The sequence below is a fragment of the Corvus hawaiiensis genome, chromosome 24, assembly GCF_020740725.1.
Source record: "Corvus hawaiiensis isolate bCorHaw1 chromosome 24, bCorHaw1.pri.cur, whole genome shotgun sequence".
NCBI lineage: Eukaryota > Metazoa > Chordata > Aves > Passeriformes > Corvidae > Corvus > Corvus hawaiiensis.
In genome coordinates this window covers 8,690,855-8,718,168 of record NC_063236.1, presented here as the reverse complement: position 1 = coordinate 8,718,168, position 27,314 = coordinate 8,690,855, and the positions used below count along the sequence as shown (strand labels likewise).

The following is a 27,314-nucleotide window of genomic DNA, read 5'->3' as shown; positions in this document are numbered from 1 at the left end:
CACCTAGAAAAATTCCCTCTTCCTCACTGTAATTTCGTGGGGTTGATGGGATTCTCTGCCCTGGTTTTGCCTCCAGTTCTGCATCATCCTTGGGCTTCTCAGCAAATGGATGCTGATGACATCATTAAAAATTGGCCATCCCTGCCATAAATTGCAGGAAATTAAAGCCACCTGCCCGGGGCAGGGATGGGATTCCAGCACGTGGGAAGGGTGCTGTGGATGTGACCTTGGTGTTCGCTGTCACCAGGGGCACTTTGAGCCTCGAAACCTCTGATCACAAAGATGCTTTTCATTTTGAACAACCCGAAAAAAAAACCTCCTGAGCTGACGGAACAAAGAATTCGGTCTTGTCTTACTGGCACTTATTAATTTGGGGTGTTTGCTTGTCATTAAAACACTCTTCAGATGACAAAGAAGCACGAAATGTGTCGAAATGGCCCAGGCAGAAGTGACTTAAGTGTCATTCGTGTGTATGGGAGCAGCTGTCGTGGCACATTTTCATTCCTCAGCCTATAAATAAGTGCATTTACTGCGGAATATCCCAGCAGGATCAGTCAGGGGTGTCCAGAGGAGCCCCCTTTGGGATCCTTTTGGGATTCAGGCTTTGCTCCAGGATTTCTGCAGCTTCCATTGCTCTGATCCCTGCGGAGCAGAGTTTTGTGTGGAGAACCTGGTGTGGGTTTTATGTATTTTATGCTGGTTTCGGACCCTTCCCAGCAGCAAAGTCGCAGCTTCTGTAGCCAGGGACAAACCTCAGGGACCTTCCCACACCAGTCTGCAGCTTCCCAGAGCAGGAAGGAATTGCGGTGGAGCAAGGAGCAGCAGGATCAGGTCCCAGCACAGAGCTGGGGAAGCCACACTGCAAAACTATTCCAAAGACTTTGAAATTCCTTTGATGACTGAGCAGCTTCGTACTTTTCAAAGGTGTTCCCAAACAATTGTGAATTATTCGGGAGCAGCAGCCAAGGCTGACAAAGCCTTATCTCGGCAGCCCCCGCGGTTGTTATCTGCCGTGGAGCTGCACCCAGGCTGAATTTTGGAAGCCAGCAGGCTCGGGACGGCCCGGCTCCAAACATGTGCACAGCTGATTATTTCCACAGCCTTGAAAAACTTCCCAAAAAAAAAAAAAAAAAAAAAAAAAATTCTAGGACTCAACACTGAAAAAAAAAATTAAAATTAAAAGTTAATTAAAATTAAATCAGAGGGCTGACAGACCCCTCGGAGCGGGGGAACGAAGGGAACGCGGCGGAAATGTGCCGTGGGTGGTGTCGGGCGGTCGCGCCGTGTCCGTGTGTCCCCGGTGTCCCCCTGTCCCCCCCCAACATGGCAGCAGCGCCCCACGTGCGCCCGTCCCGCCGGCGCGCCCCTGGCCCCGCCCACCGCGGCGGGACCCCGCCCCTTCTGCGGCGATCCTCCCTCTGATTGGTTGAGGCCGGTTATAGCCCCGCCCCTCATCGCGGCGGGCGCGGCGGTGCCGCTCTCTGATTGGCTGGCGCGGAGCGCGGCCCCGCCCCCCGGCGCGCGGCGGCGCTCGGGGCTCGGCCGGGAGCGCCGCCAGTTCCCGGCGTCCCGCGGCCGCGGCGGAGCCGGCGGTGGCTGCAGCGCCTCACTCCGCCCGCGTCCCCTTCCCTCCTTCCCTCCTTCCTTCCTGCCTGCCTGCCCTGCAGCCCCCTGTCCGCCCCTCGTCCGCCCCCCTTCCTCGCCCCTCCGCGCCCGTTCAGCCATCCCCGCGCCCCATGGAGCTGCTGTGCGCGGAGTCCGTGCCCCGCGTGCCCCGCGCCGGGCGCGACCTGCATCTGCTGGGGGACCGGCGGGTGCTGCAGAACCTGCTGAGCCTGGAGGAGCGCTACAGCCCGCGCGTGTCCTACTTCCAGTGCGTGCAGCGCGACATCCAGCCCTACATGCGGAAGATGTTGGCCTTCTGGATGCTGGAGGTACGGGAGCCCACCGGAATTCCCCGTGCTGCGGGGCCCGGGGCTGCAGGGCACGATCCGCGGGACAAGCCAGCGCTGATGTCTCGAGTCTCAGGCGCGGGGAGTGATGCCGGTGGGGATGGAGGGTCCGCAGGCAGGTGGGGAAGGCGCTTTGCAGCCTCTCCGTGAGTTTGGCTGCGCTAAAAGATGCGATTCCCACCCCCGAACCTACAGCCAGGGCGTGAGAGACCCCAAAACCTCCGGGCAGGGCTCAGCCCTGCAGGGCACAGCCGGGGCTGGGGCTGCAAAGGCGCTGCTTAAAGGGGGAAATAATAACGCTGCTATTGACTTCCCTAAATTAGAAATGAATGTGGCTCTCTGCAGGACGGAGTTCGGGGCTGGGGGATTTCACGGTGGGGTCGCAGGGAAGAGTCTCAATAAATCGGGATTCTGCAGGGATGGGTCGTGCCTGTCCCCCAGCCGCTGCTGCAGGAAGCTCTTCAAAAGGAATAATGAAGATTTTCATTGTAAAGGGCTTTTCCCCCCTTGCTGTTGCTCTGTTCCCGCAATCCCCTTTTCAAGAAGGCTCCTTAGATCAACGCCGCTTTGGAAGCCGCTCCTGCGGAGCCCTAAAGGCAGCGAGGTGCCACTGGCAGCTGTCACGACCTGCGTGTCATTGTCCCCATGGCCGGGACAGCCGCGGCTGGGAGGAGAAGGGTGGTGTTCGCAGCAGAATGAGGAGAAACCACAATATTTTTATGGTTGTGTCGAAAGAAGGAAGTTCGATATGACAAGTGTTGTGATACTGGTGGCAGATAAGAGCACAGGGCTGAAATCGGGAGCTCCTGGACTCTGCTGGTGGCTGAGGGAGGGGACTTGGAGGACTCGGCGTAGATTTGGGTGCTGCCATTGATGCTCCTCGTGTCCCTGGAGCGCTCCAGGTGGAATTGCCAGCCCTGGATCCCGCTCTCCCCTCTCCAGCTGGAGCTGCTCCTTTGCTCCAGAGCTTCCCAATCCCCCAGGGCAGGGGTGGCAGCTTTGCTGCCCAGCTGGCTGCAGCCATCCCCAGCCGGGCACAGCACAAACGGGGCCAAATCAGGCAATTTCGGTCTTATTTGTGCACTCCTTGGAGCTGCACCTCGGCTCTGCTGCTTTCCACAGGAAGATGAAGCCTCGAGGCGCCGGTGCAACGCCACGGATGTGATGAGGGCCATGCCTGTGGCTCCTTCCCTCCGCGGATGCCTGACAAGTGTGAAACACCAGCTCTGAAGCTGTGCTGAGCAGTCCCACGCTTATCAAAACCTCCTTTTCCCTTGTGTCTCTGCCTCTGGGGCCGGCCAGGTGTGCGAGGAGCAGAAGTGTGAGGAAGAGGTTTTCCCGCTGGCCATGAACTACGTGGATCGTTACCTGTCCTCGGTGCCCGTGCAGAAGAACCACCTGCAGCTGCTGGGAGCTGTGTGCATGCTCCTGGCCTCCAAGCTGAGGGAAACCATGCCCCTGACCGTGGAGAAGCTCTGCATCTACACAGACAACTCCATCACCCCCCAGGAGCTCCTGGTAACCGCCCCGTGCCCCCTCCCAGCACCCTCATCCCGCTTGGCATCACCTCTGTTCCCGTCCTCTGCCTTCCCCTCCTCCTTGCCCTGCTGGCAGAGGTTTTTCCACCCTCCCCGTGCTGGGAAGCAGAATTGTCTCATCCTGGTTGTTGAGGAAGTTCCCTGTGCCAGCGCTGGGCTGTCACTCTGGGCTCTCACTCCAGTGGCATCTCAAAGGCTCCGAGCACTGGCTCAGGCGGCTCTGCCTTCCCCCGGCTGCACAAAGGGGGGAATGGGGCAGATTCACATCCACAGCAGCAGGAAAAATCGATCCAAATGGGTCAGGGGGAGGGGGTTTCTGAGCTGGGACCCTCCTGGTGAGGTCACTTGGAGCCCCAAGTTTATTCCTGGGTCTTTATTCCAGGGTTTATTCCTGGTCATCCAAGGGCAGAGGAATCAGGAACCAGGCTGGCGCTGAGGGAGGGGAATTGAGGCACTGCGAGATCCCTGGGCAGGATCTCCATGGAGAGTCCTCTTCCCAGTGCTCCAGGGTGGTGGGGGAATGGGTGGAATTCCTGCCCTACCCCTCCGCTTCTCCCATCCTGCATCCAGAAAGTTCCCTTCTGAGGCATTGGAAGGCCAAGTGTTTGCTGAGGGTGGCTGATAAAAGCTCCGAGATGCAAACCTGGGAGCTCAGCCTCAGCCACGAGGGAGGAAATGGGAGAAAACCCCTTTTTCCTGGGGCCTCAGGAGGGACTGGTCACCTCCCCCCGGTGACAGAGCATCCCTGGGGACCATCAGCCTCCGAGAACTTCTCGGGGTTACTCATCACTGAGTTCAGAACCTCTGGTTTCTTTGGGGTGGGGTGATCCGAGCGTGATCCGTGCCCCAGGTGGGCAGCGAACCCACAGAACTTTCAGGTGTGACTCGAAGGCACTTCTGGGAACTGGGGAGCTCTGAGCTCAACCTGGTTTTTTCCAAGGGCCGGTGAGAGGCTGGGGAAAATCCCCTCCCCTCCAGAACGCTGTGCCTGAAGTCATTAGTGGGTGGCGATTGGCTTAATTAGCCCTCAGGAGCTGAGGAGTGTGGTGAGGGGTGGGAATGCCCACAGGAAACTCTCATTTCCTTGGATGCTGAGTCCTGTCACCATCCCTGAGGGACATCACAGCCGGTCCTGGTGGCTCCTGCAGCACCGAGTCGGGTCCCACTTGGGTTTGATTCTGATTTTTTTGGTGATTTTCGGTGAGGATTTGCTGTTCCCAGCTCAACCTTGAGCAGGTGAGGAGCGGGGCAGAGCATCCCTGGAGATTCTCCCTCATTCCCAGGCTCCAGGGGTAATTCCTGCCTGCTCAGGGTCGGTTTTGTTCCTTCCCCTGAGGTTTTTCAGCAGGAAGCTGTGGCCAGGCAGTGCCACGGTGCTGATCTTCCCTGCTCCTTCCTCCTGGCAGCTGGGGATGGAGGAGGAAAACTCCGTTTGCTCCCTGTTTGTTGCTCCTGATCCTGCAGGTCTCAGTCTTGGAGTTCTCCTTCCCTCCACTTTCTCCCCCCAGGATCCTCTTGGATGTTTCTTGATTGACTCCAAGGTTGATATGGATGAAAATGGCTTTATTTTATTAATTATTTGGGGGGTCAAAAGTGCTTTTTTTGGGGGCTTTTCCAGGCAAACTGGATCCTTTTCTTCTTTCCTGATTGGGAATGCGAGCCCTCAGCAGAGCAGGGGTTTATTCCTGGTTATCCAAGGGCTGGGCAGAGGCATCAGGAACCAGCCTGGCCCTGAGGGAGGGGAATTGAGGCACTTCAAGATCTCCACAGCCCGTGGAGAGTCCTCTTCCCTGGATTTCCATGGATTTTAACCCCTTTTGGGGCACATCCTGCTCCAGTATAGAGGGAGTGGAGTGGAATATCCAGGGCTCTGTGAAGGATTTGCCCTGGCTGAGGGACCTGAGGGAGTCTATTTTAAATTACAGATCTTCCCTGGATTTCCATGGATTTTAACTCCTTTTGGGGCACATCCTGCTCCAATAAAGAGGGAATTGAGGGAATATCCAGGAATCTGTGAAGGATTTGCCCTGGCTGAGGGACCTGAGGAAGTTAAATCTGGATTACAACACCCATGGAGAGTCCTCTTCCCTGGATTTCCACCCTTTTTGGAGCACATCCTGCTCCGATACAGAGGGAATTTCCAGGGATCTGAAGGATTTACCCTGGCTGTGGGGCCTGAGCGAGTTAAATCTGGATTACAACACCCGGGAGCTGCTGCTTCCCCCTCTGTGCTCATCCCCTGCTCTTTCCCAACCCCCTGGAAGAGGGTGGGGAGAGCAGGGCCAGGGGAGCTTCTTCAGCAGGGCCGGGACAATGGGGCATCCTGGCCTCCCTTCCCATGGCCCGGGGCCATCCCGGCTCCGCAGGAAGCTGGCTCACATTCCCGGGGGCTTTGCTTCCTCCTCCTCCTCCTCCTCGGGCCGGGATGCTTGGCACCAGCTCAGCCCTTCAGAAAGGACACAGAACCTCGCTGGAGTTATTCTGGGGGAGAAGGAAATGATGCAAGGAGGAATTTGTCCATTCGGAGGAAGTTGGATTTCCGTCCAGGGCGTTCTCTAACCCACCTTGGGGTTGTTTTTTTTTTAAATTTAATTCTTTATTTTTCTTTTTTTTTTGTTTTGTTTTGTTTTCTTATCTTCATGAAGATTTTCCCTGGGCGAGAGGGGGTTCGGCTGCTCAGAGCTTGGGGAGAGCAGCTGGAAATCGCCTCCGTCCTCCTGCTGTGGCTTGGCTCAGAAATGTTCACCCTCAGTTTTGCCAAAGGCCAGATCTTCCCTGGAAAAAATCGAGGAGCCTGCAGGGAGATGATGAAGGAGCAGCAGTGGGGAGTGAAAAATCAGGGAATAAGCTGAGGATGCAGGGATGTTCCCTTGGGAATCTCCAGAGTTTGTGTTCCCCTTCCTCTGGCTCAGATGGGGCCGTTTTTCCACCCAGAGCTGTCACCTGTCCCTTCACATCCTGAACTCCGCTCAGGCCATGGGAATCTGGAGTTTTCCCCTCATTTTCCATCTGCAGATGGATTTTGGTGCTGCAGGGGTGGGGGAGCAGCTCCCCCCACCCTCTGTGAGTGACCTCAGGGGTGGCCCCGAGGGTGTGACAGCACCAAAGGGGCCCTTCCCACCTGCAGGGACAGAACCCAAACTCTGCTCCCGGCTGGAATCGCACCGAGGGCGGGGCTGGATGGCGCTGCACTGCCACTGTCACATCCCGGGTGGAATCGGGCATTCCCTGCCCTCTGAGGCGCTGGCAGCACCAGGACTGTGCTCACCTGGGAATTTTCCTTTTCCTGCCTCCTTTGTTTTTTTTGTTGTCTTCCAGGAGGGATCACACTTCCAGAGGGGGGTGGTGGTCACACCCTGCTCTGTCATTCCCAGCCCCATGGAGGTCTGCCCTGGGGATCTGGCAGGAGAGGGGGGTGATGCATTCCCGGCTCTGGGATGCTCCATGGGCAGGGTTCACTCCTCAGGCTGGAGAAACAAAGGGACATTTCCCACTTTCTTCCTCTGTTCCCCTCCCCAGGCAGGGGCTGACTCCATGAGGAATGCCAGGAAGAGGATGTTGGCTCCGTCAGCTGTCACAGGCCTGGCCCGGCCCTGCTGCTTTTGTCCTGCTCCTTCCACAGATCCGACCTGGATCCAGCGATCCAGAGGCTCTGCCAGGCCCTGGCAGCGGGCAGTGCCCGGGGTCAGCAGGAGAGGGGCAGGAGAGGCTTCCCTGAGCTCCATCCCGCGGGTTGGGGACAGTCCCTGGCACCTTCGGCTGGCGCTGCCCAGCTCAGGGGAACTGGGATATCCCTGGAACAGGGGGAGTGAGGGATAATGAGGAACCTGTGGCTGGGAAGGAGCTGCTGCTGGGCCTTGCCCGTGGGCAGGATCCATCCCTGCCCCAGGTGAGGCCCGGCTGGGTCTGCAGCGGCTCCTTGGGACAAAACATCCCAGCAGGGACAGCTCTGTCACGGCCCTGAGGGTGTCGGTGCCTCTGGTGGCTCTGGGGGAATAAAAGGTGCTGGGAGCTCCCCTGGGATTCAGGGATCCCTTTGGGATTTGCTGGGTGAGGAGGGAGCTCCAGGCCCTGCTCCTGCCCTGCTCCCAGCTCGGGGCAGCGACTGCCAGAGGTGCCCTGTGCCCCTTCCCAGGAGCCCGGGCTGCTGCAGGACCAGCTTTCCCAACCCTCTGGAGGCTCCCAGGTGAGGGACAGTGGGGACAGAGCTCTGCACTGGCCCGAGCCCGTGACCCTTGGCTGTGTGGCCGCACCCACCACGGTCCCTGCGGGTCCCTTCCCACTCGGGACATTCCACACCCGTCTTTCCTCCTTTTCCCAAGGTGGATCCCTCCGCTCTGCCCCAATCCTTTCCTTGACCAGGCTCTTGGTGATCCTCAGGCTCTGGAGCTCTTTTCCAAGGCTCCTTCTTGCTTTTATCCCGTGGATTTGGCTTAAAAAAACTCCCAATCCTGGCATCCATCTGGGAGGTGGGAGGCAGGAACGGATTCCTGGGGGGAAAAGTGGGGGCTGGTAAGTGGCAGCTCGGGCCCAGGGTGGGGTTTGGAGCAGGTTGAGCAACGCTGCTCTGCTCGTTTGAGCAACTCAGGGCGGGTTTGTTGTGTAAGGGGAAGGGGGATAACAACGAGAAAAAAAGGGGAAAATGAAGATCTGAGCGTAGGAAAAAGTGTCACTTCCTCAATTCCATCCGTTCTGGAGCTCTTTGGCAGCTCTGCCTGGAATGCTGAATTCGGGGGGAAGAGGGGATGTTGTGCTGGGCAGGGCGAGGTCCCGAACTGGGGACACCTGGCCCGAACCCCAGTCCAGCTCTGCAGCCTCAGCTTCAGCTCCTGAGGGGGTTTCCCTTTCCCAGCAGGGCCCCTGTCACCCCCTGCTCCAGGCCAGGAGGGACCTGGGGACACCTCCCGTGGCCTCCCTGGGCCCCCAGCCCAGATCTGCTGCTGACCCGCAGCACGAGGGGAAAAGGGGCTGGGAAAATCACCGTGGCTGGGCTGTGGGGGAATTGGGAGCTGCAGAGAGGGGTGGGAAGGGAAAGATCCTGGGAAGTCCCAGCTCTGCTGAGAGTCCGTGGCAGTGTCACCCCCTGCGTTGGGTTCAGCCTCTGCCCCAGCCTTGCCAAAGCCGGGATTTGAGGGCAGCCATCCCAAATTTCGTGCTGACGTTCCAAGTGGGGCTCTCCTTGTGTTCACCTTGGCACCACCTGAGCCTGCTGGGGGCTGGCCCTGCCAAGGGTCTGTCCCTGTCCCTGTCCCTGGCAGGAGCAGTGCCCGGGGCTGGCAGGGCCAGGAGGGGCTCAGGAGGTGCAGGAGCTCCAGCTGGAACTCAGGGGGCTCCCAGCCTTCCACCATCTGCTCCCAGCCTGCTCTGGAGATCCAGAAATCCCTGCTGGATGCTGGGAGGGAGCAGCCCAGGCTGGGATGGAGGCATTGGCAGCACCTGGGAAGCCCCAGCGGGTGTTGGGGTGGCCGTGCCGTGCTGGGGATGCTCTGAGCACAGCTGGAGGCTCTCTTGGTGGAGAAGAGGGGAATTCTCTTCCAAAAAAGCTGCATTCCCACCTTGGGAATTAATTCCCTGCTGCCCTGGGGTTTGTGGGGCAGGCACAGCCCCCAGAGACAGCTCTGTCCCCTCTGGCTGTCACCCTTGAGCTGGATTGTGCTGGGAGCCCGGACATCAGCCTGTCCTCCTGGGAGTGGGGAAGGGATTGGGAATGTTCCTGCTGCTCCCTGCTCTGGTTTTCCCTCCCTGGGCTGTCCCAGCACCTTGCAGAGCGAGGAGTGTCCAGGGCTAATCCCTGGAAAGAAGAACCCACATTTATTGCTTCCTCCTCTGAGCTCTGCTCCCAGCTCTGAGCAGCCCCTGGCTGGAATTGTGCCACGGCCACAGAGCGGGGACAGCCCCTCCTTCCCTCTTCCCTCTTCCCTCTTCCCTTCCCCGTCCTGTGCTGGCCCTGGAGCCTCCTGAGCGACCCCGTAACGCCCTGTCCTCCCTGCCCCGCAGCACTGGGAGCTGCTGGTGCTGGAGAAGCTGAAGTGGGACCTGGTGTCGGTGATCGCCAACGATTTCCTGGCGCACATCCTGCACCGGCTGCCGCTGCCCGCGGACAAGGTGGAGCTGGTGAAGAAACACGCCCAGACCTTCATTGCCCTCTGCGCCACAGGTGCGTGCTGGGCTGGGCTCGGGGGTGCTGGCACACCTGGGATGGGCTCCCCACCTCTTTTGGGGGCTGGGTGCCTGCCCTCACTGCCATTGGAGCCGTTCCAGGTGGGATAGCAGTCCTGGGGGCTCTAAGATGCCAGGAGGGCAGGGCCACATGCCAGGCTCTTGCCGTGCCCGTGGGAGGGTGTCCAGGGTTGAATCCCAGCTTTTCTCAGCCTCTCCCTCAGTTTCTGGAGCCATCCCACCTCAGGACTTCTCCTGCAGACCTGGCCCTGCTGCTCAGCCTGTTCCGTGCTCCTCCATCCCAGTTTCTCCCTGCCCCTGCAGGATTTCCCTCTGTGAGGCCCTCCCGCGCTTCCCAGGGAAGATCCCGCTCCCGAACCCCCCGTGCATCCTCCCTAACGGCCCCTTGCCGCCTTTGTGTCCCTGTCCTGCTCCAGACTACACCTTCGTGATGTACCCCCCGTCCATGATCGCCACGGGCAGCATCGGCGCCGCCATCCACGGCCTGACCCTGTCCGTGAACGGCTTCAGCGGCGAGGCCATCACGGAGCTGCTGGCCGGGATCACGGGCACGGAGGTGGTGAGTGGACACCGGGAATGGTACCGGGAGTGGAAAGGGAACGGAACCGCTGCTAGGAATCCTCCCTCTCCTCAGAGGAAGAGCTTTCCATGGAGAGCGGAGCAGCTGCCCGGGGAGGGTGTGGAGTCTCCCCCTCTGGAGAATTCCAAACCCACCTGGATGTGTCGCCTGCTCCAGGTGACCCTGCCCTGGCACAGGGATGGGCTCCAGAGGGCCCTTCCAACCCCAGCTGCTTTGGGATGCCGTGGGGTTGTGCTGTTCAAACGGTGCTGCCCTGGTTTGAGGAGAACCAAGGGCTGTGGGATGATCCCAAACACAGCCCCGGGGCTGCTCCTGCCTGGGCACAGCGGGGTGGGCTCGGGGTGGGCTGGGAGCCTTTGAAACGCCACACAAAGGGCAGGATCTGTTCCCTGCCTGGGCAGGTGTTGGCAGGATCGGGTTTGCGGGGCGGGATGGGGACAGGGACACGCCGGGCTCGGCATCTGCTCCCCTCAGTGTCCGGTTGCAGGTGCCCAGGCTGGGGGAGGGAGAAGGGGGGACTGGGGCATGGAACCTCCCAGGTCTGGGGACATCAGGATGGGGGGGGTTCTCCAGCCCCTCCACTGTCCTTGGAGCAGGGACAGGGATCCTGTGGGGCTCTCCAGGTCGCTCCAGTCAGGAGCTTTTCCTCTCCCCTTTGATGTCCTCTCCTGCCCGGGGTTGGTTACAGTCCCCTGACAGGACCTGCATCAGGAGTGGGGGGTGGCTGCCCACGAGGCTTTGTCCGGGCAGGAGGCTCCCGATCCCTTTGTGCAGATGGAATTTTTTTGTTCTCTGGAGCCTTTTTAAAGAGAGAATCAGTGCAGCCACCTGCTCCCAACCTGCTCCGGGTTGGAGCTGCAGCAGGGAACAGGTGGGAAGCAGGGAGGGCTCTGTGAGGGAGAGGAGCTGAAATGGAGCCCAGCAGCCTCCTGTCCTTCCTGTCCCCTCCTGTCCCTCCCCAGCATCTGCTGCGCCCCCCTGCCCAGGTGTGGGGTGCTGCACAAACAGCCCCAGCCCAGGCAGGACTATGGCAGCTCCTCCTGGGATGTGTCCACAGCGTTTTGGGATCCTGGGAGAGCACCTGGGCTCGGCCTCCCCTGCCCGTGGTGCTGCTGCTTCTCCCTGAGCCCTGCGGTGTCCCTGGGCTGTGACTCAGTTTCCCCTCTGGAGGAGCGATCCCCGTCCTGCAGCTCCCAGGCCCGGCTGGGCAGTGCTGGGAATGCAGGGACTGAGTGGGATGGGGCTGCAGGGCTGGGCCAGCGCTGTGGCCAGCAGGAGCCTGGCTGGGTGTGGCCAGGCTGGCCTTGGCATTTCGGCCAGAATTGCTGGTGGAGAGCTCAGGGATGGTCACAGGGATGGAGAGCCTGGGATGGGCTGGCCATAGGGATGGAGAGAACTGGGATGGGCTGGCCATAGGGATGGAGAGAACTGGGATGGAGAGCCTGGGATGGGCTGGCCATAGGGATGGAGAGAACTGGGATGGACTGGCCATAGGGATGGAGGGAACAGGGATGGGCTGGCCATAGGGATGGAGGGAACAGGGATAGACAGCCTGGGATGGGCTGGCCATAGGGATGGAGAGAACTGGGATGGGTGGCCATGGTGAGGGAGAGCCTGGGAATGGGGATGGAGAGCCCAGGGATACATTGGCCATGGTGATGGACAGCTGGGGGATGGTGATGGACAACCCATGGCTGGGTGTCCATGATGATGGACAGCCCATGGCTGGGTGTCCATGATGATGGACAGCCCATGGCCGGCCGGGTGTCCGTGGCGCTCGGGCCAGGCAGTGCCAGGGCAGGAGGAGGCTGCGCTGACGGGAAGCCGGGGAAGGGGAGCTGGGGAAGGGGAGCCAGGCGTTGCTATTTTCACTCACCACATCCTCTGTCAGTTTCTAAGAACCGCTGGCGGATTCCTGGTAAGAGATTTCGGGGTGTGACAATGTCCCGTGAGGTGCAAACTGTCACCGGGCTGGGCTGCGCTGGGCCGTGCCTGTGGGGTGTCCGAGTGGGAGTTTCCTCCTCTGCTTACAGCTCGTGGGGGAAAAACCAGAGCGGGGTTTGCATTTATGGCAAGTGCTGCTGCTCTTGGCAGCCCCCTGCGCCTTCCTGTGCGTGTCCCCCTGCTCTGGGTCCCCTGGGGGGTGTCACAGAGGGGACAGGAGGGTGAAAACCTTGTGAGAAGCTCCGTTCTCCCGGCGTGGATGGGGGTTGCTGACGTAGGGTGGATTTTGGGTCAGGGAGGGTCCCGCTGCCTCAGGGGCACCCAGCAGAATTCCCGTGCCCAGCTCTGCTGCAGGACCGCCCCGAGCTCTGGGAAAGCCGGGCTGGAGGGGCTGGGGAGGTTTCTTCGGGATCTGGGAGGTTTGGCAGAGCTGCCCTTGCCGTGCTGCTGAAGCCACACCCCGGCTCCGGGGTGCCTCGGGAAGCTGCTGGACACAACATTCCCGCAGAATGGGGTCAGCAGGGAGGTCCTCCCCCGGCCAGCCAGAGTGTGGGGCTTTGCCTGGGGAGGGACAAGCTGGACATGCCCCTGGACGGAGAAAATCCCCTTTCCCCACGTGTTCAGGGGGGGCCAGAGGCGCAGCCCAGCAGCTGCTCCGAGCTTTTCCTCAAGCTCCCACCCCTGAGGAGCACGGAACTGATGCCTCCCGTGTGTTTCCCTGTTCCAGGACTGCCTGAAGGCCTGTCAGGAGCAGATCGAGGCGGCCTTAGCCGAGAGCCTGAAGCAGGCATCCCAATCCCAGCAGGAACTCAGCGCCAAGGCGGCGGCGTACGGGGGCAGCCAGCCCACGAGCACCCCCACGGACGTCACCGACGTCAACCTGTGACCAGCCGCCCTTCCCGAGAGCTCCGGCCCCTCCCTGGACACCCCCAGCTCGCCGCATCCCCCCTGCTCATCCAGCACCTCCGAGGGGCCCTTCCCGGGCTGGGAATGTGGAGCGGGATCCGCGCTTGGAGCTGCTGCAGGTGGCCAGGGGGGAGTGACCGAGGTGGTGCCAGGGCACAGGAACGCTGGGCACAGGGAGCAGGAGCCTGGATGAAGTTGGAATTGTTTCTCTGTTGGTATTCTCCGGCTCTCTGAGGTGTTCATGGTGACTTCCAACCCCGTGAGGGACAAAAATCATGGAGATCCAGCCCTGCAGGACCCGAATCCTCATCACCCCCAGCTCCTGTGGGGCCACGGGGCTCGTGGAGCAGCTGCCTGGTGGCCCCTCGGTCCCGATCGCTTCGTGCCACGTTCCCACGGCTCTGGGGGAAGTTGTGCAGCTGCTTCTGCTTGGAGAGGACCCGTGGGGCTCGTTTGTTTTTGCTGTTGGATGTGGGATTTTGGGGACGCGCTCCCCGGCCGCGCCTTGGGAGGAGTTTGGGTGCTGTCCCCTCGGCTTTTCCGCTGGCCCACGGAGGCTGCTTAATTTATTGTTCACTGCTGGGAAACGGGGAGGGAGGAGAGCTGGCGTTCCTCGGGGTGGGGCCTGGATGCCGCTCTCCTCTCCTTCCCAAAAAAGTGCCTTTTCTCCCTTCGCCCTTCCCCTGGCTCCCTGGGCAGTGGGAGACCCTCACTCGGAGGCTGGGTGGTCCTTTGGTAGCTTAGGCATCAGACTAGGATTTAGGGAAAACCTTTGAATGTGCTGCTATAGTCTGGGATGCATCTCCACTCTTCCAGGGCAGGGATTTCGGATCACACTCAGGACAGGGGGGGCTGTGTTCATCCACGTGGATCCGAGCTGCCTCCTGAGAGGGTGGAAAACTGCTGCGCACTTGAGTTGGAAAAGCAATTCCTGCATTTTTGTATTGTTGTTGTTGATCCTGTTAGTTTTGTATAAAAAGTGTTTTAAAATGCAAAAAAAAAAAAAAAATGCTGCTTTTCTATGAGAAAACCATTACAGAGTGGAATTAACCAGGAGAAGCCGGAGACTCCACAGGGATGGGAGGCAGATGCTGCTGCCACCTGGGGACCTCTGGACACGTGGCCCCGTGGCTGTTGTCCTCCACATGGAAAAGGAGATAGAAACCTTCCCTTTTGGATGCCACCACAAAAATCAGGCAGAAAAAGGTGGGGCTGCTGCTCCTCCCTGAGCCTGCCTGGTCTGGAAACCCACGGAGCCGCTGCCTCCTGCGAGCAGGAGGAGGGCTGGGACAGAGCCTGGCTGTGCAAAAGGAAATGTCTTTTTTTTATATATATATATAAATGAGTTTTTAATTTAAGAATAAAGTGGTTTGGTGTTCACTCGCAGTAGTCCCGCTGCTGGGAGAGCCAGAGAACCCTGTGATGTTGCAATAAAGTATTTTAAACAAAAAAAAAAACCGGCTCGAGGGTTTCCCTGCACCTTTCCCAGGGCGGGGCTGGGATCCCTCCCTGGTGATGGGGATCCCTTGGGAGCTCCAGCCCTGCTTTTCCCAGGATGGAACCACCGGGAGAGGGCAGGCAGGACCCTGAGGGACACCCGGGATAGCTCAGGGATGGTGAGGGATGAACATGGAGCGAAACACCTTCCTGCTCCCCTGGAGCAGAGGCAGCACCTCCTTCCCAGCAGGCTGGAGGGTGTCGGGCACTGGAGCAGCTCAGGGGGTGGCAGGAGTGCCAGCTGCTCCGTGCCAGCCCAGGCTCCCTCTTGTGCTCATCAGCCTCTGGCTTCTTTAAAATAAGATGAAATCAGGAAGTCACAGAAGAGGCGGTGGCGTGTGGGGACCCAGCTCCTGCTCCTGCCATCGGAGGTGACAACAGGAGGCAGCTGCCCTTGGCACAGCTCCCGGGGTGCAGCAGGGGCTCCTCTCCGTGGGCCAAACCTGCAGGGCACACACCCGGCAGCGACAGCGGCACCAGGTCCCAGGGAAGCGCAGCCTCGTGGAAAAGTCCCCCCCTGGGTGTTCCAGCAGACGTGGCACCTGGGCACAGGGCCAGGAGCAGCCCAGGCAGGTGGCCTCGATGGCCAGGTGAGGACAGTGACCCCGTGGCTTCAGGAGTAAACCCTGGGGGGACTGGAGTGAAAATCCCAGGGCAGGGAGTCCCAGAGGCTGCTGGGGACAGGGACAGGCCGGGACCACACCGGGCAGACCCAGCCCTGACCGACACGGCTCCGGTTTTATTTCCAACTACAGGAACAAGCCAAAGTGTCCCAGTGCTGGTGGCACCGGGCTCCCGGGAGTGACAGGGGCTGCCCTGCCCTGTGACAGCAGCACAGGGCGCTCAGCCCCGCTCTGTGGGCACAGGTTGTTCCCAGTGACCCCTCGGGATCCAGGACAGACACTCCTGACCCAGGCTCCCAGCTGCATCCAGCAGCATCCCAGAGGTGGGACAGGCTCCGGCCTTGCCCTGCTCATTCCATGGCCACGGGCTGCTCCCCCTCCACGTCCCTCGTCTTGGAGTTCATCAGCTCGCGGCGGATCTCCGGTGAGATCTGCGGGTGGCTGTGGAACTTGAGCAGCTCCAGCAGGGCCTCCTTCTGCTCCGAGGACAGGTCCTCCTTGTAGCGCTGGGCCAAGGCCAGGAAGCTCTGGTGCCACAGCACAGGCAGGAGCCGCTGGTCCGTGCGGAAGGCCAGGAAGTGGAAGACCAGGGCGTCGAGCACACGGAAGGGCAGCGCGTACTTCTTGTCGATGAGCAGGCGCAGGAAGATGCTGTTGGCGCCGCTGTACTGCATCTCAGCCAGCTTCAGCAGCGCTGCGCTGCGGGACGGGGACACAGTCAGGGGACAGGGACACACTCAGGGGACAGGGACATGGGGATACAAGAGGGGGTGAGGGTCAGGCATGGAGCCACAGGGACCAAGGAACAGGCACGGGGTCAGGGGACAGAGCCACATGGACAGAGGAGGGGTGAGGGGTCAGGGCACGGAGCCACAGAGACACAGGAGGGAGTGAGGGGCCAGGGGGTGCTGGCCTGGAGCCATGGGGACCAAGGCACAGGTACGGAGTTAGGGGGGGCCAGGATGGAGCCATGGAGATGGAGGAGGGGACCTGGGGACCACGAGGGTCAGCAGGACTGGAGCCATGGGGACCAAGGAACGGGCATGGAGGGGGCAGGCTGGAGCCATAGGGATCAAGGATGGAGCAGAGGAGCCAGGAGTCCACATGGCTGGAGCCATGGGGACCAAGGAGGGACCACAGCAGTCAGGGGGGACCAGGCAGAAGCCAGAGGGACCAAGGAACAGGCAGGCCCGGAGCCATGGGGATGGAGAATGGGGCTCAGGGACCAAGGAGGGACCACAAGGGTCAGGGGGACTGGAGCCATGGGGACTGAAGAATGGGCATGGTGGGGCCAAGCTGGAGCCACAAGGACCAAGGAGAGACCAAAGGGGTTGGGGGAACTGGACTGGAGCCATGGAGCACCAGGCATACAGGCACAAAGCTGAGCCTTAAATCTCAACCCCAGAGGGAGCTGAGTGACCCCAAACACCACCTCCAAGGGGCTGGAGAGGCTGAGGGATGGATCCAAGGCACTTCCCAGGGTCTCTGAAAGAGCTCTTCCCCCCAGCCCCTCAGGGCCTCACCTGGAGTGCAGGACGGGGATGGAGCACTTGGTGAGGATGCTGCCGATGATGACGGCCTCCCTGAGCGTGCACGTGCCGGACTCACACAGCGGGATGAGGATCCCTGGGAATGGGGACAGTCAGGCACCGACCACCTTCCTCCACAAGGCAGAGCCCTGGGGCTCAGCCCCTTCTCCCTGATCCCAGGAAATCACCACTGCTGCAGGGTACAGGGTCCCAGCCATGCCACAGCCCCTCAGGTACCCAGCCAAGCCCCAGAGGAAACCCTGCAGGACCTCCTACCCTTGAACCAGGCTGCTGGCTTGAACAGAGCCTTCTTCAGAGCCATGTACAGGTGGAAGTTGAGCCGCTTGTACTCGGCGATGTCATCCCGGATCCGCGGCAGCAGCACCAGGTTGTAGAACCGCTGGGCCATCCTCTCCTTCAGGTTGGAGGAAAATATCCTGGGAACAGCAAAGCACGAAGGGATGGATGAGGAAAAGAGGCCATACAGGGGTGGGCTGGTGTTTTGTAAATCTGATTTTGGTTATGGAAAGAAAAAGCCAAAAATCCCATGCCAGAGGGTCCCTGAGGCGAGCTCACCTGGTGGCCTGGTACATGGCAGCGGCTGTCCACGTCTCTGGCTCGGTGATGTAGAGGATCTGCTCCCAGTTGGACAAGGCAGGAATGATTTTAAACGCCTTGGGGAGCTTCCCGCTCCTGTACTTGGACAGCACCTTCAGAGACAGGGACACAGGCCAGGCCATGACTGGGGGCACTGACAGCAGGGCCACCAGCGAGTTGTCCCCTCCCTCAGCACCTCAGGGTGGTGGCTGTGGGTTCAGCTGCTCCGGCCTCACCTCCCTGACACCTCTGTAGACCTCCAGGACACGGGGGTCGAGCTGGGGCATGGGGCAGCCCGAGAGCTCCGACAGTGCTGTGTCCACCTCCGTCTGCTTCTCCGTGATCTTCTCCATGATGATGTCGGCCAGGGTACGCCTGGGGCCGGCACAGGATGGGGTCAGTGGGGGGCCAAGAGGGGCAGACAGGGGCCAGTCAGGGGCTGACAGGGGAGGGGGGCGAGTTGGGGTCTGTGCGGGGCCAGGGGGAGAATCGGGGGTTGCAGAGGGCTGACACGGGACAGGGACTGAGTCAGGACGAGGGGTGAATCGGGGATCGCACGGGGCTGACAGGGGACAGGGGGAAGCTGGGGGCTGACAGGGACAGGGCAGAGTCGGTGTCCGTGCAGGGAAGCGGACACCCAGCCCCGGCGCAGCCCCCTCCTCACCTCAGCGGCGGGTTCTTGTTCATGAACATCTCGATGGCTTTCTCGTCCTCGGGGTCCACCTCCACCTCCCCGCCGTAGTCTCCGCTCCGTCCCGCGGCCGCCGCCGCCTTCTCCAGCGAAGGCCATTCCTCATCATCCTCCGAGTCCGAGCCGGGACCTGCGGGCAGCGGCGCAGGCTCAGCCCGGGGCCGCGCACCCTCGGGGGTTCCGGAGGGTGCCGGGGGTTACCGGGGGCTCACCCAGAACCGCGCTGCGCTGCCGAGGGGCTGCGGGCGCTCCGGGGCCGTGCTCGGCCTCCAGCTCCTCCTGCTGCCGCCGCGCCTGCTCCAGGATGCGCCGGGACAGCCGCGCGTCCACGAACCCGTCCCCGCCGCCATCCCCGTCCTGCTCCTCCGCCCCGCGCTTCGTCCGAGCCCGCGCCCGCGGGGCCGCGTCCTGCAGGATCTGCTCGGCCAAGGGCAGCGCCGGGGCCGGGCCGGAGCCCCGCGCCCGCCGGGCCTTGGGCATCGCGGGGGCACCGGGGGGCGACCGGGTCCGCACCGGGAAGCGACACGTGGGGTCTGTCCCCGCCTTTTCCGGGGCGGCTCCGCCTCTTCCCGGTGCCACTGGCCCCGCCCGTTCCGGTGGCGGCGCCGGCACCATGGGGGTCACCTGGTGAGGGCGGGGGGCTCCGCGACGGGCTCCGGGGTGGGGGGACGGCAGCAGGAGGGGTTCCTAGAATGGGGGGACGGCACTGGGAGGGATTTCTGGGATGAGGAGGCGGACCCGGGAGGGCTCCCGGCGGGGACAGCCTCGGGGACGCGGGGAGAGTCTCCGGATGGAGAGCGCGGAGCAGTCCCGGGGAAGGGGGCAGGGGCCGGGGGCGCGGCCGGCGGTGCCCCGGTGGGTCCGTGACCCCCGGTCCCTGTGGCAGCGTGTCGCAGGTGCCGGTGGCCGAGGGCAAGAGCGTGCAGCAGACGGTGGAGCTGCTGGCGCGGCGGCTGGAGGCGCTGGGCGCGGACAAGCAGGGGACATTCGGCGTGGACTGCGAGACCTATCACACCGCGGCCGCCCTCGGCACACAGGGTCAGCAGGGCCGGGGGGCGCCGGGGCCAGCCCTTCTCCAAGCTTCTTTTTCCTTTTTCCTTCCCGTCCTTTTCTTCCTTTTCCTTTTCTCCCCCCTTTCCTTCTCCTTCCGCACTTTCCCGGGAGGTGTTGAAGAGGCGCCTGGATCTGACGCTGGGTGGTGGGGTTTAGGGGTTACAGTGGCAGTGCTGGACTGAGGGCTGGACTGGATGATCCTGAAGGTCTCTTCCAACTTTCATGAGTCTGCGATTGTACAATTCCTTCTCCTTTCCCCTTTCTCCTTTTCCCCTCTTCCTTTCCCCTTCCTCCCTCTTTTTTTCCCTTTCCTTTTCCCTTCTCCTTCCTCCCCCCCAGATCCCCACATCCCTTCCAGGCACTGATGTGATGTTCACCACGGTGGCACTGAGCACACGCAGCCCTGGGCTCTGCTCAGCCGGTGTTCCCAGACAGACCCATTGGAATCTTCCAGAGCAGCTTTTTCCTGCTTTTTTGGCAGCTGGAACTTGGAGGAGAGGCCGAGCTCAGGGTGGACAGTGGGTGGGAGGTGGGTGCTCCTGGGGTTCTCCTTCCACCTCACCCCGAGCCGTGCTGGCGTTTCATCCTGGGGCTGCCGAGGATTTCTTTTTCCCTGTAAACCTCCAGAAGGAAACGCAAGCTATTCCCTGAACGGGTATTGCAATAAATATGTGAGGATCTGGAATCAAAGCAAGGAGCACAAAGGCAGGAAGAGGAGCTGCTTGAAGGCAGGAATGTTGGTTTTCCAGCCCGGCTCCCCTCGCTGTCATTGCAGGGCAGACAGGGAAGCTCATGTATGTCATGCACAACTCCGAGTACCCCCTGAGCTGCTTCGCCCTCTTCGAGAACGGGCCCTGCCTCGTGGCCGACGCCAACTTTGACACCCTCATGGTGAAGCTCAAGGGCTTCTTCCAGAACGCCAAGGCCAACAAGATCGAGAGCCGCGGCACCCGCTACCAGTACTGCGACTTCCTGGTGAAGCTGGGCACGGTCACCATGGGCCCCAGCGCCAGGGGCATATCTGTGGAGGTAAGAGCGCTTTGGGAAGGGTGGGGGATGCAAGGAGAGGCAGGGAAACTCCATAGGGGAGGCTGGAGAAGGAGGGTTTAGGGGTGACCTAATTGAGGACGCCTGAAGTGAGCCAGCAGGGAAGATGGAGAGAGGTTATTTTTTTATAAGGGCCTGAAGTGCCAGGGAAAGGGGGAATGGCTTCCCACTGCCAGAGAGCAGGCTTGGATGGGATATTGGGAAGGAATTCTTCCCTGGGAGGGTGGGGAGGCCCTGGTAGAGGGTCCCAGAGAAGCTGTGGCTGCCCCTGGATTCCTGGAAGTGTCCAAGGCCAGGTTGGACGGGGCTTGGAGCAGCCTGGGACGGTGGAAGGTGTCCCTGCCCTGGATGAGCTTTCAGATCCCTTCCCCAACCCATTCCATGATTCTGTGATTCCTGTCTGTGTGTCCGTCGTGTTGCTGGTGCAGTAGGCAGGTTTTTATCTCCTCTCCCAAGGTTTACTTCAGCCAGGTGCTTTGGGGCTGTCCCTGCAGTGGGAATCCCTGCAGGAATGCCATCCAGATAAAAAGCTGATTAAATTCCAGATGCACCACACGAGCACCATCCCTCAGGTTAATCAGCATCCTGAGGGATATAAAACAACCTCTCCAGTGCTAATTCCCTGCTGATTTGGGGCTTGCTGCCCTTCCCTTTGCATTTTTCCTTCCCTTCCCCTTTGGAGAAGATCTCTTGTGTGTTTCCTGTCTTAGTTATATTTACCCATCCTTGTTATATGCAGAATATTTGGGGATGTTTCCATGAAAAGCCTTCCCTGCAGAGAGGCTCCAGGGATCTGGGGGTGTTCCCAGGTGGAATACTGTCCTTCCTGGCAGCTCCAGGGCTCTGGGATGTGTTCCCAGGTGGAATACTGTCCTTCCTGGCAGCTCCAGGGATCTGGGGGTGTTCCCAGGTGGAATACTGTCCTTCCTGGCAGCTCCAGGGATCTGGGGGTGTTCCCAGGTGGAATACTGTCCTTCCTGGCAGCTCCAGGGATCTGGGGGTGTTCCCAGGTGGAATACTGTCCTTCCTGGCAGCTCCAAGGGTCTGGGGGTGTTCCCAGGTGGAATACTGTCCTTCCTGGCAGCTCCAGGGCTCTGGGCTGTGTCCCCAGGTGGAATACTGTCCTTCCTGGCAGCTCCAGAGCTCTGGGCTGTGTCCCCAGGTGGAATACTGTCCTTCCTGGCAGCTCCAGGGCTCTGGGATGTGTTCCCAGGTGGAATACTGTCCTTCCTGGCAGCTCCAGAGCTCTGGGCTGTGTTCCCAGGTGGAATACTGTCCTTCCTGGCAGCTCCAGAGCTCTGGGGGTGTTCCCAGGTGGAATACTGTCCTTCCTGGCAGCTCCAGGGCTCTGGGCTGTGTCCCCAGGTGGAATACTGTCCTTCCTGGCAGCTCCAGGGCTCTGGGGGTGTTCCCAGGTGGAATACTGTCCTTCCTGGCAGCTCCAGAGCTCTGGGATGTGTTCCCAGGTGGAATACTGTCCTTCCTGGCAGCTCCAGAGCTCTGGGGGTGTTCCCAGGTGGAATACTGTCCTTCCTGGCAGCTCCAAGGCTCTGGGGGTGTTCCCAGGTGGAATACTGTCCTTCCTGGCAGCTCCAGAGCTCTGGGATGTGTTCCCAGGTGGAATACTGTCCTTCCTGGCAGCTCCAGAGCTCTGGGGGGTGTTCCCAGGTGGAATACTGTCCTTCCTGGCAGCTCCAAGGGTCTGGGGGTGTTCCCAGGTGGAATACTGTCCTTCCTGGCAGCTCCAAGGGTCTGGGGGTGTTCCCAGGTGGAATACTGTCCTTCCTGGCAGCTCCAGGGCTCTGGGGGTGTTCCCAGGTGGAATACTGTCCTTCCTGGCAGCTCCAGGGCTCTGGGGGTGTTCCCAGGTGGAATACTGTCCTTCCTGGCAGCTCCAGGGTTGTGGGGATGTGTTCCCAGGTGGAATACTGTCCTTCCTGGCAGCTCCAGAGCTCTGGGATGTGTTCCCAGGTGGAATACTGTCCTTCCTGGCAGCTCCAGGGATCTGGGATGTGTTCCCAGGTGGAATACTGTCCTTCCTGGCAGCTCCAGGGCTCTGGGCTGTGTCCCCAGGTGGAATACTGTCCTTCCTGGCAGCTCCAGGGTTGTGGGGCTGTGTTCCCAGGTGGAATACTGTCCTTCCTGGCAGCTCCAGGGATCTGGGGGTGTTCCCAGGTGGAATACTGTCCTTCCTGGCAGCTCCAAGGGTCTGGGATGTGTCCCCAGGTGGAATACTGTCCTTCCTGGCAGCTCCAGGGCTCTGGGGGTGTTCCCAGGTGGAATACTGTCCTTCCTGGCAGCTCCAGGGATCTGGGGGTGTTCCCAGGTGGAATACTGTCCTTCCTGGCAGCTCCAGGGCTCTGGGGGTGTTCCCAGGTGGAATACTGTCCTTCCTGGCAGCTCCAGGGCTCTGGGGGTGTTCCCAGGTGGAATACTGTCCTTCCTGGCAGCTCCAGGGTTGTGGGGATGTGTTCCCAGGTGGAATACTGTCCTTCCTGGCAGCTCCAGAGCTCTGGGATGTGTTCCCAGGTGGAATACTGTCCTTCCTGGCAGCTCCAGGGCTCTGGGCTGTGTCCCCAGGTGGAATACTGTCCTTCCTGGCAGCTCCAGAGCTCTGGGGGTGTCCCCAGGTGGAATACTGTCCTTCCTGGCAGCTCCAGGGCTCTGGGGGTGTTCCCAGGTGGAATACTGTCCTTCCTGGCAGCTCCAGGGATCTGGGGGTGTTCCCAGGTGGAATACTGTCCTTCCTGGCAGCTCCAGGGTTGTGGGGATGTGTTCCCAGGTGGAATACTGTCCTTCCTGGCAGCTCCAGGGTTGTGGGGATGTGTTCCCAGGTGGAATACTGTCCTTCCTGGCAGCTCCAGGGCTCTGGGCTGTGTCCCCAGGTGGAATACTGTCCTTCCTGGCAGCTCCAAGGGTCTGGGGGTGTTCCCAGGTGGAATACTGTCCTTCCTGGCAGCTCCAGAGCTCTGGGATGTGTTCCCAGGTGGAATACTGTCCTTCCTGGCAGCTCCAGAGCTCTGGGCTGTGTCCCCAGGTGGAATACTGTCCTTCCTGGCAGCTCCAGAGCTCTGGGATGTGTTCCCAGGTGGAATACTGTCCTTCCTGGCAGCTCCAGAGCTCTGGGGGTGTTCCCAGGTGGAATACTGTCCTTCCTGGCAGCTCCAGAGCTCTGGGCTGTGTCCCCAGGTGGAATACTGTCCTTCCTGGCAGCTCCAGGGCTCTGGGGGTGTTCCCAGGTGGAATACTGTCCTTCCTGGCAGCTCCAAGGGTCTGGGGGTGTTCCCAGGTGGAATACTGTCCTTCCTGGCAGCTCCAGGGCTCTGGGCTGTGTCCCCAGGTGGAATACTGTCCTTCCTGGCAGCTCCAGAGCTCTGGGCTGTGTCCCCAGGTGGAATACTGTCCTTCCTGGCAGCTCCAGAGCTCTGGGATGTGTCCCCAGGTGGAATACTGTCCTTCCTGGCAGCTCCAGGGATCTGGGGGTGTTCCCAGGTGGAATACTGTCCTTCCTGGCACTCCAGGGCTCTGGGCTGTGTCCCCAGGTGGAATACTGTCCTTCCTGGCAGCTCCAGGGCTCTGGGCTGTGTCCCCAGGTGGAATACTGCCCCTGTGTGATCGCCAACGACTGCTGGAACCTGCTGATGGAGTTCATGCAGAGCTTCATGGGCAGCCACACGCCCGGGATCCCGTCGGTGTTCGGCTCCAAGCACGACAGCGCCTACAGCCCCGGGGACACCATGGTGCAGTACATGGAGCTCTTCAACAAGATCCGCAAGCAGCAGCAGGTCCCCGTGGCTGGCATCAGGTGAGGAGGATTCCCTGGAGCTCCTTGACTGCATCCTGTTTGCTGCCTGGATCCAGAGTCCCTCCAGGGTGTGGCACGGGAAGCGGCCGCAGGGGTTTTTTTTGCCTTCTTGATTTCTCCTATTTCGAAGTTTCCCGGTGCCTCGTGCGTTTCTGGTTGTCCCGCACGGTTTGGGATTCTTGGATCCACGGTTCTGTGGTTCTTTGGACAACAGTGGTTCGTGTGGGGAATCGCTGTTTATCCACAGGGAAAAGAGAAATTCCAGCCAAAAGCAAGGGCAGGGCTTCCATGACTTCAAGCAGCTACAGGAGAGATCTGGTAAATTTGTATTTTTTTATATCTGCGTCAGTGTTTTGCTGTGTTCCATCCCAATAAAACGCTGGATTTTGGGAGGAGGAGGAGTCCCTGCACAATGTTTGTGTTGTTTATTTACAGAGTCTTCCCTTGGATTTGGTTCAACAGCTTTATACCCCCAAAGCAAACATTTCCCTGTGAAAAAATCCAGGAATTCTTGCATTTTGCTGTTCCTGGCACGTTCTTACCTTGCCTTCACCCTTTGTAGCTGATGGGAGTGCCCAAATCTGCTGCCTCTCAATGAAGGCTCTGGATAAATGAAAAAAAAGAAATAAATAAGCCTGGCAGGAGCTTTTTCAGGCACTGAGGGAATTCCAGCTGCTTTATCCTGTTGTTTTTAAGGTTGGTAATAAACGTCCTGTCCTTGCACACCATTTGAGGAATCCTGATGGCTTCAAGATTCAATGGAATAAGGAGGGATTTGGGCAATAAGAGCCAAAAATTCATTGTAAGACATAATGATACCACTTCAGTATATTTTTTTCCTTCATATTCCTGGGAAGGCACCAGCATTCCAGCCCCGCTGGGATGTACCCTGGATGCAAAGGGCAGGTGGAGAAGCTCCAAGGATGGTTATGGGAAGGGAGATTTCCAAGCAGGACAGTGGATTCCTTGTGAAGAAGCAGCTCAGGGAAAAAATATTGATGGTTCCTTGCCCATAAGAGCAAAGAAAACAGAAATAATTTGTCCTAAACATGTTTTTTATTTCTGAAGCAAGAAGGGGGAAAAGCTGATTTGTGGCTTGATTTTCTGGCTGAGAAATGGGGTTTTTTTGGTTTTTTTTTTAATGTGATTCTCCGATTATCATTTATACCTTCAAACCTAATTAACTGTTGGAGTGCTCCGAGCTTTTAGCTGTGAGCATTTAATAAATTTAATCAGCACAGGGCCCAGCAAGAGGTGGTTAATGAGCCATAAGAAATGGCACAACGTCCCCTAAGTGTGGTAGCAATTCCAACATGCTGAATATACTGAATTTTTTGCAGCTCTTAGCCCCAAGTTCATGGCTTGTGTGGGACTGTTCAGTGGTGAAAATTCACTGTTGTCCCACCTGGTTAAACTGGGAAAACTTAGGGAAACAAACTTAAGTTTTATAGGGATATATCCCTGTCCTGTTTTCCATTACAAGCCTTAAGGTTAAAAAAAACCCAACCCCTCTTAATGAGCAGATTAGTCATGGTGAATGTTGGTAATGCTTTGTTAATTCCCAAGGCTGCTCCGTCACCAGAGATGGCAAAACTCTGCTCACGTGCTTAAAAAACGTGGAAGTGTGTGCTGGAATCCCTGGGAATTCCTGGGGTTTTTATTAATACATTCTGCTGTTCCTGGAGTTCTAAAAAGGGACCCCTGGAGCCACGTTCTGCCTTTAATTAACCCCTTGACGTCAGTGGGTTTCCACAGACGTGAGGATGAGGAAGATTTAGTCCTTTATGTCCCAGCAAAGCCTGTTGCTGCATTCTGGGAATGAGGGAATCAGCTGCCTCACATGGCTCTGGCTCTTGATGGCCAAAATTACTCTTTTTCCCTGAAAAAAATCCTCATTTTTCCTGTCAAATCATGGTTTGGAAGGTTGTTTTTCTCAGAGGGAGAGGTGGCCACACTGAGGTCCTGTTCCACCATGGATCCTTTTTTTCCTCTGCTTCTGCACCTCTCAAAATCTCTGTCAATGTTGTTTCATTCCCTAAATTGAAGCCTGACCTAGAGGTAACAGGGATTTTGGGAATGGAGGCCTCACCCCTGCATGGTTTATTATTTATATTTATTTATTTAGCTAGGGGATGTTATCAGGGTCACAAGTGCTTCTGTGGCAGAGCCAGTCCCGAGTCTCTCTGCCACCCCAGGGGATTTTTTGGGGCTTTTGTTCCGTTCTTGTGCTGTGGCTTTTTTTTTTTTTAACTCACAAAGAGAGTGAGGATCGTTCACCTCCAGTTTGAATTCTTAGACGTTGCAGACTCGTTGCAGCTGTGCCAGCGTGGATTTCAGCGCAGGTATGGGGTCAAAACGGGCCAGGCACTGGTGCCACCCTCACCTCGGGGTCCTTGTCACCTCAGGGGCCATGTGGGGTGTGACCCCCATTATCTCAGATCCCCCACCTCAGGTTCTCCATCACCTCAGGGCCCCGCAGCCCCCTTAGACCCTTCCCATCACCTCAGAGACCCTTTGGGGTGTCCCCTCATCACCTCAGGGTCTCCATCACCTCAGAGACCCCATAACCCCCCCCCCCCCCATCACCTCAGAGTCCCCATAGCCCCCTCCTTGGTCTCCTCATCATCTGAGGGACCCTTTGGGGTGCCCCCTCAGGGTCTTCAGAATCTCAGAGCCCCCCTTGTCTCTCCCATCACCTCAGGGACCATTTGGGGTGCCCCCCCCCCATCACCTTACGGTTTTCATCAACCTCAGAACTCCCTTCGCCCCCCCATCACCTCAGGGTGCCCCCTCATCACCTCAGGATCTCCATCTCAAGGTATGCATCACCTCAAAGCCCTCACAGCCTTCCCCTTGTGTCCCCCCATCACCTCAGGGACCCCCGTGGGGCGCGCCCCCCCCATCACCTCAGCACCTCCCATCACCTCAGGGCCCCCGTGGGGTACCTCCCACCCCACGCCACCCCCTCGGGGGGCCCCGCGCCGCCCCTTTAAGAGTCTCTTTGTCTCCGAGACACCCTTATTTACCCTCCCGTGCCTCAACCAACTTCGGCCCCGCGATTCACAAAGCCCGGTACGTCACGGGCGGGGGCGGGACTCGAACCCGCGCCGGCCCGCCCCCCCCGGCGCCCATTGAACAGCGCCCCCTGCCGGCTGCGCAGACTCCGTACGGCCCGCCAGCGCTCTGCCCGCCGCGGCGTACTCTACGCCAGCGGGGTGCGTACGCTAAGCAAACAGCGTAAGTACCTGCGGTCTTAGCCTGTGTGCCGCGCTACGCAATTGGCGTAAGCGGCGGCGATGGGGGCGGGTGTTGATGTTGAGTGACGTGCCCTGCAGCCAATGAAAGAGCGGGGCGGGGCGCGGCGGCCAATGG

At 59.5% G+C, this 27,314-nt stretch overlaps 3 protein-coding genes across 5 annotated transcripts in view; 2 read left to right on the top strand and 1 right to left on the bottom strand.

Annotated features, from left to right (window-relative positions):
• The window catches only part of CCND3 (cyclin D3), a 34,354-nt gene extending 19,804 nt beyond the window's left edge, over positions 1-14,550 (top strand). The window contains exons 1-5 of one of the 2 annotated variants that reach the window (XM_048328295.1): positions 1,546-1,934; positions 3,255-3,470; positions 9,488-9,647; positions 10,087-10,229; positions 12,922-14,550. In XM_048328295.1, coding sequence (XP_048184252.1) covers positions 1,737-1,934; positions 3,255-3,470; positions 9,488-9,647; positions 10,087-10,229; positions 12,922-13,080 — 876 coding nt within the window. In that variant the 5' untranslated portion in view covers positions 1,546-1,736 and the 3' untranslated portion in view covers positions 13,081-14,550. Of the gene's footprint in view, positions 1-1,545; positions 1,935-3,254; positions 3,471-9,487; positions 9,648-10,086; positions 10,230-12,921 lie in introns of those variants that run through there. The other variant, XM_048328296.1, reaches the window with a different exon arrangement.
• Positions 14,551-15,316: 766 nt separating this feature from the next.
• Positions 15,317-18,581, bottom strand: BYSL (bystin like). Its single transcript, XM_048328289.1, has 7 exons — positions 18,250-18,581; positions 18,011-18,167; positions 17,583-17,721; positions 17,326-17,459; positions 17,026-17,186; positions 16,744-16,846; positions 15,317-15,919 (listed from the first exon to the last, which is right to left on the bottom strand). The coding sequence occupies exons 1-7, from the start codon at positions 18,515-18,517 to the stop codon at positions 15,571-15,573; spliced, it is 1,311 nt and encodes a 436-aa protein (XP_048184246.1). The 5' UTR covers positions 18,518-18,581; the 3' UTR covers positions 15,317-15,570.
• A 2-nt stretch (positions 18,582-18,583) lies between these two features.
• MED20 (mediator complex subunit 20) lies at positions 18,584-24,355 on the top strand. 2 transcript variants are annotated; one of them, XM_048328298.1, is made up of 4 exons: positions 18,584-18,664; positions 18,924-19,075; positions 19,866-20,119; positions 23,731-24,355. In XM_048328298.1, the coding sequence occupies exons 1-4, from the start codon at positions 18,651-18,653 to the stop codon at positions 23,944-23,946; spliced, it is 636 nt and encodes a 211-aa protein (XP_048184255.1). In that variant the 5' UTR covers positions 18,584-18,650; the 3' UTR covers positions 23,947-24,355. The 2 variants fall into 2 exon arrangements, with proteins under 2 accessions (XP_048184255.1, XP_048184254.1); XM_048328297.1 differs by having other exon boundaries at positions 23,704-24,355.
• Positions 24,356-27,314: the final 2,959 nt, after the last annotated feature.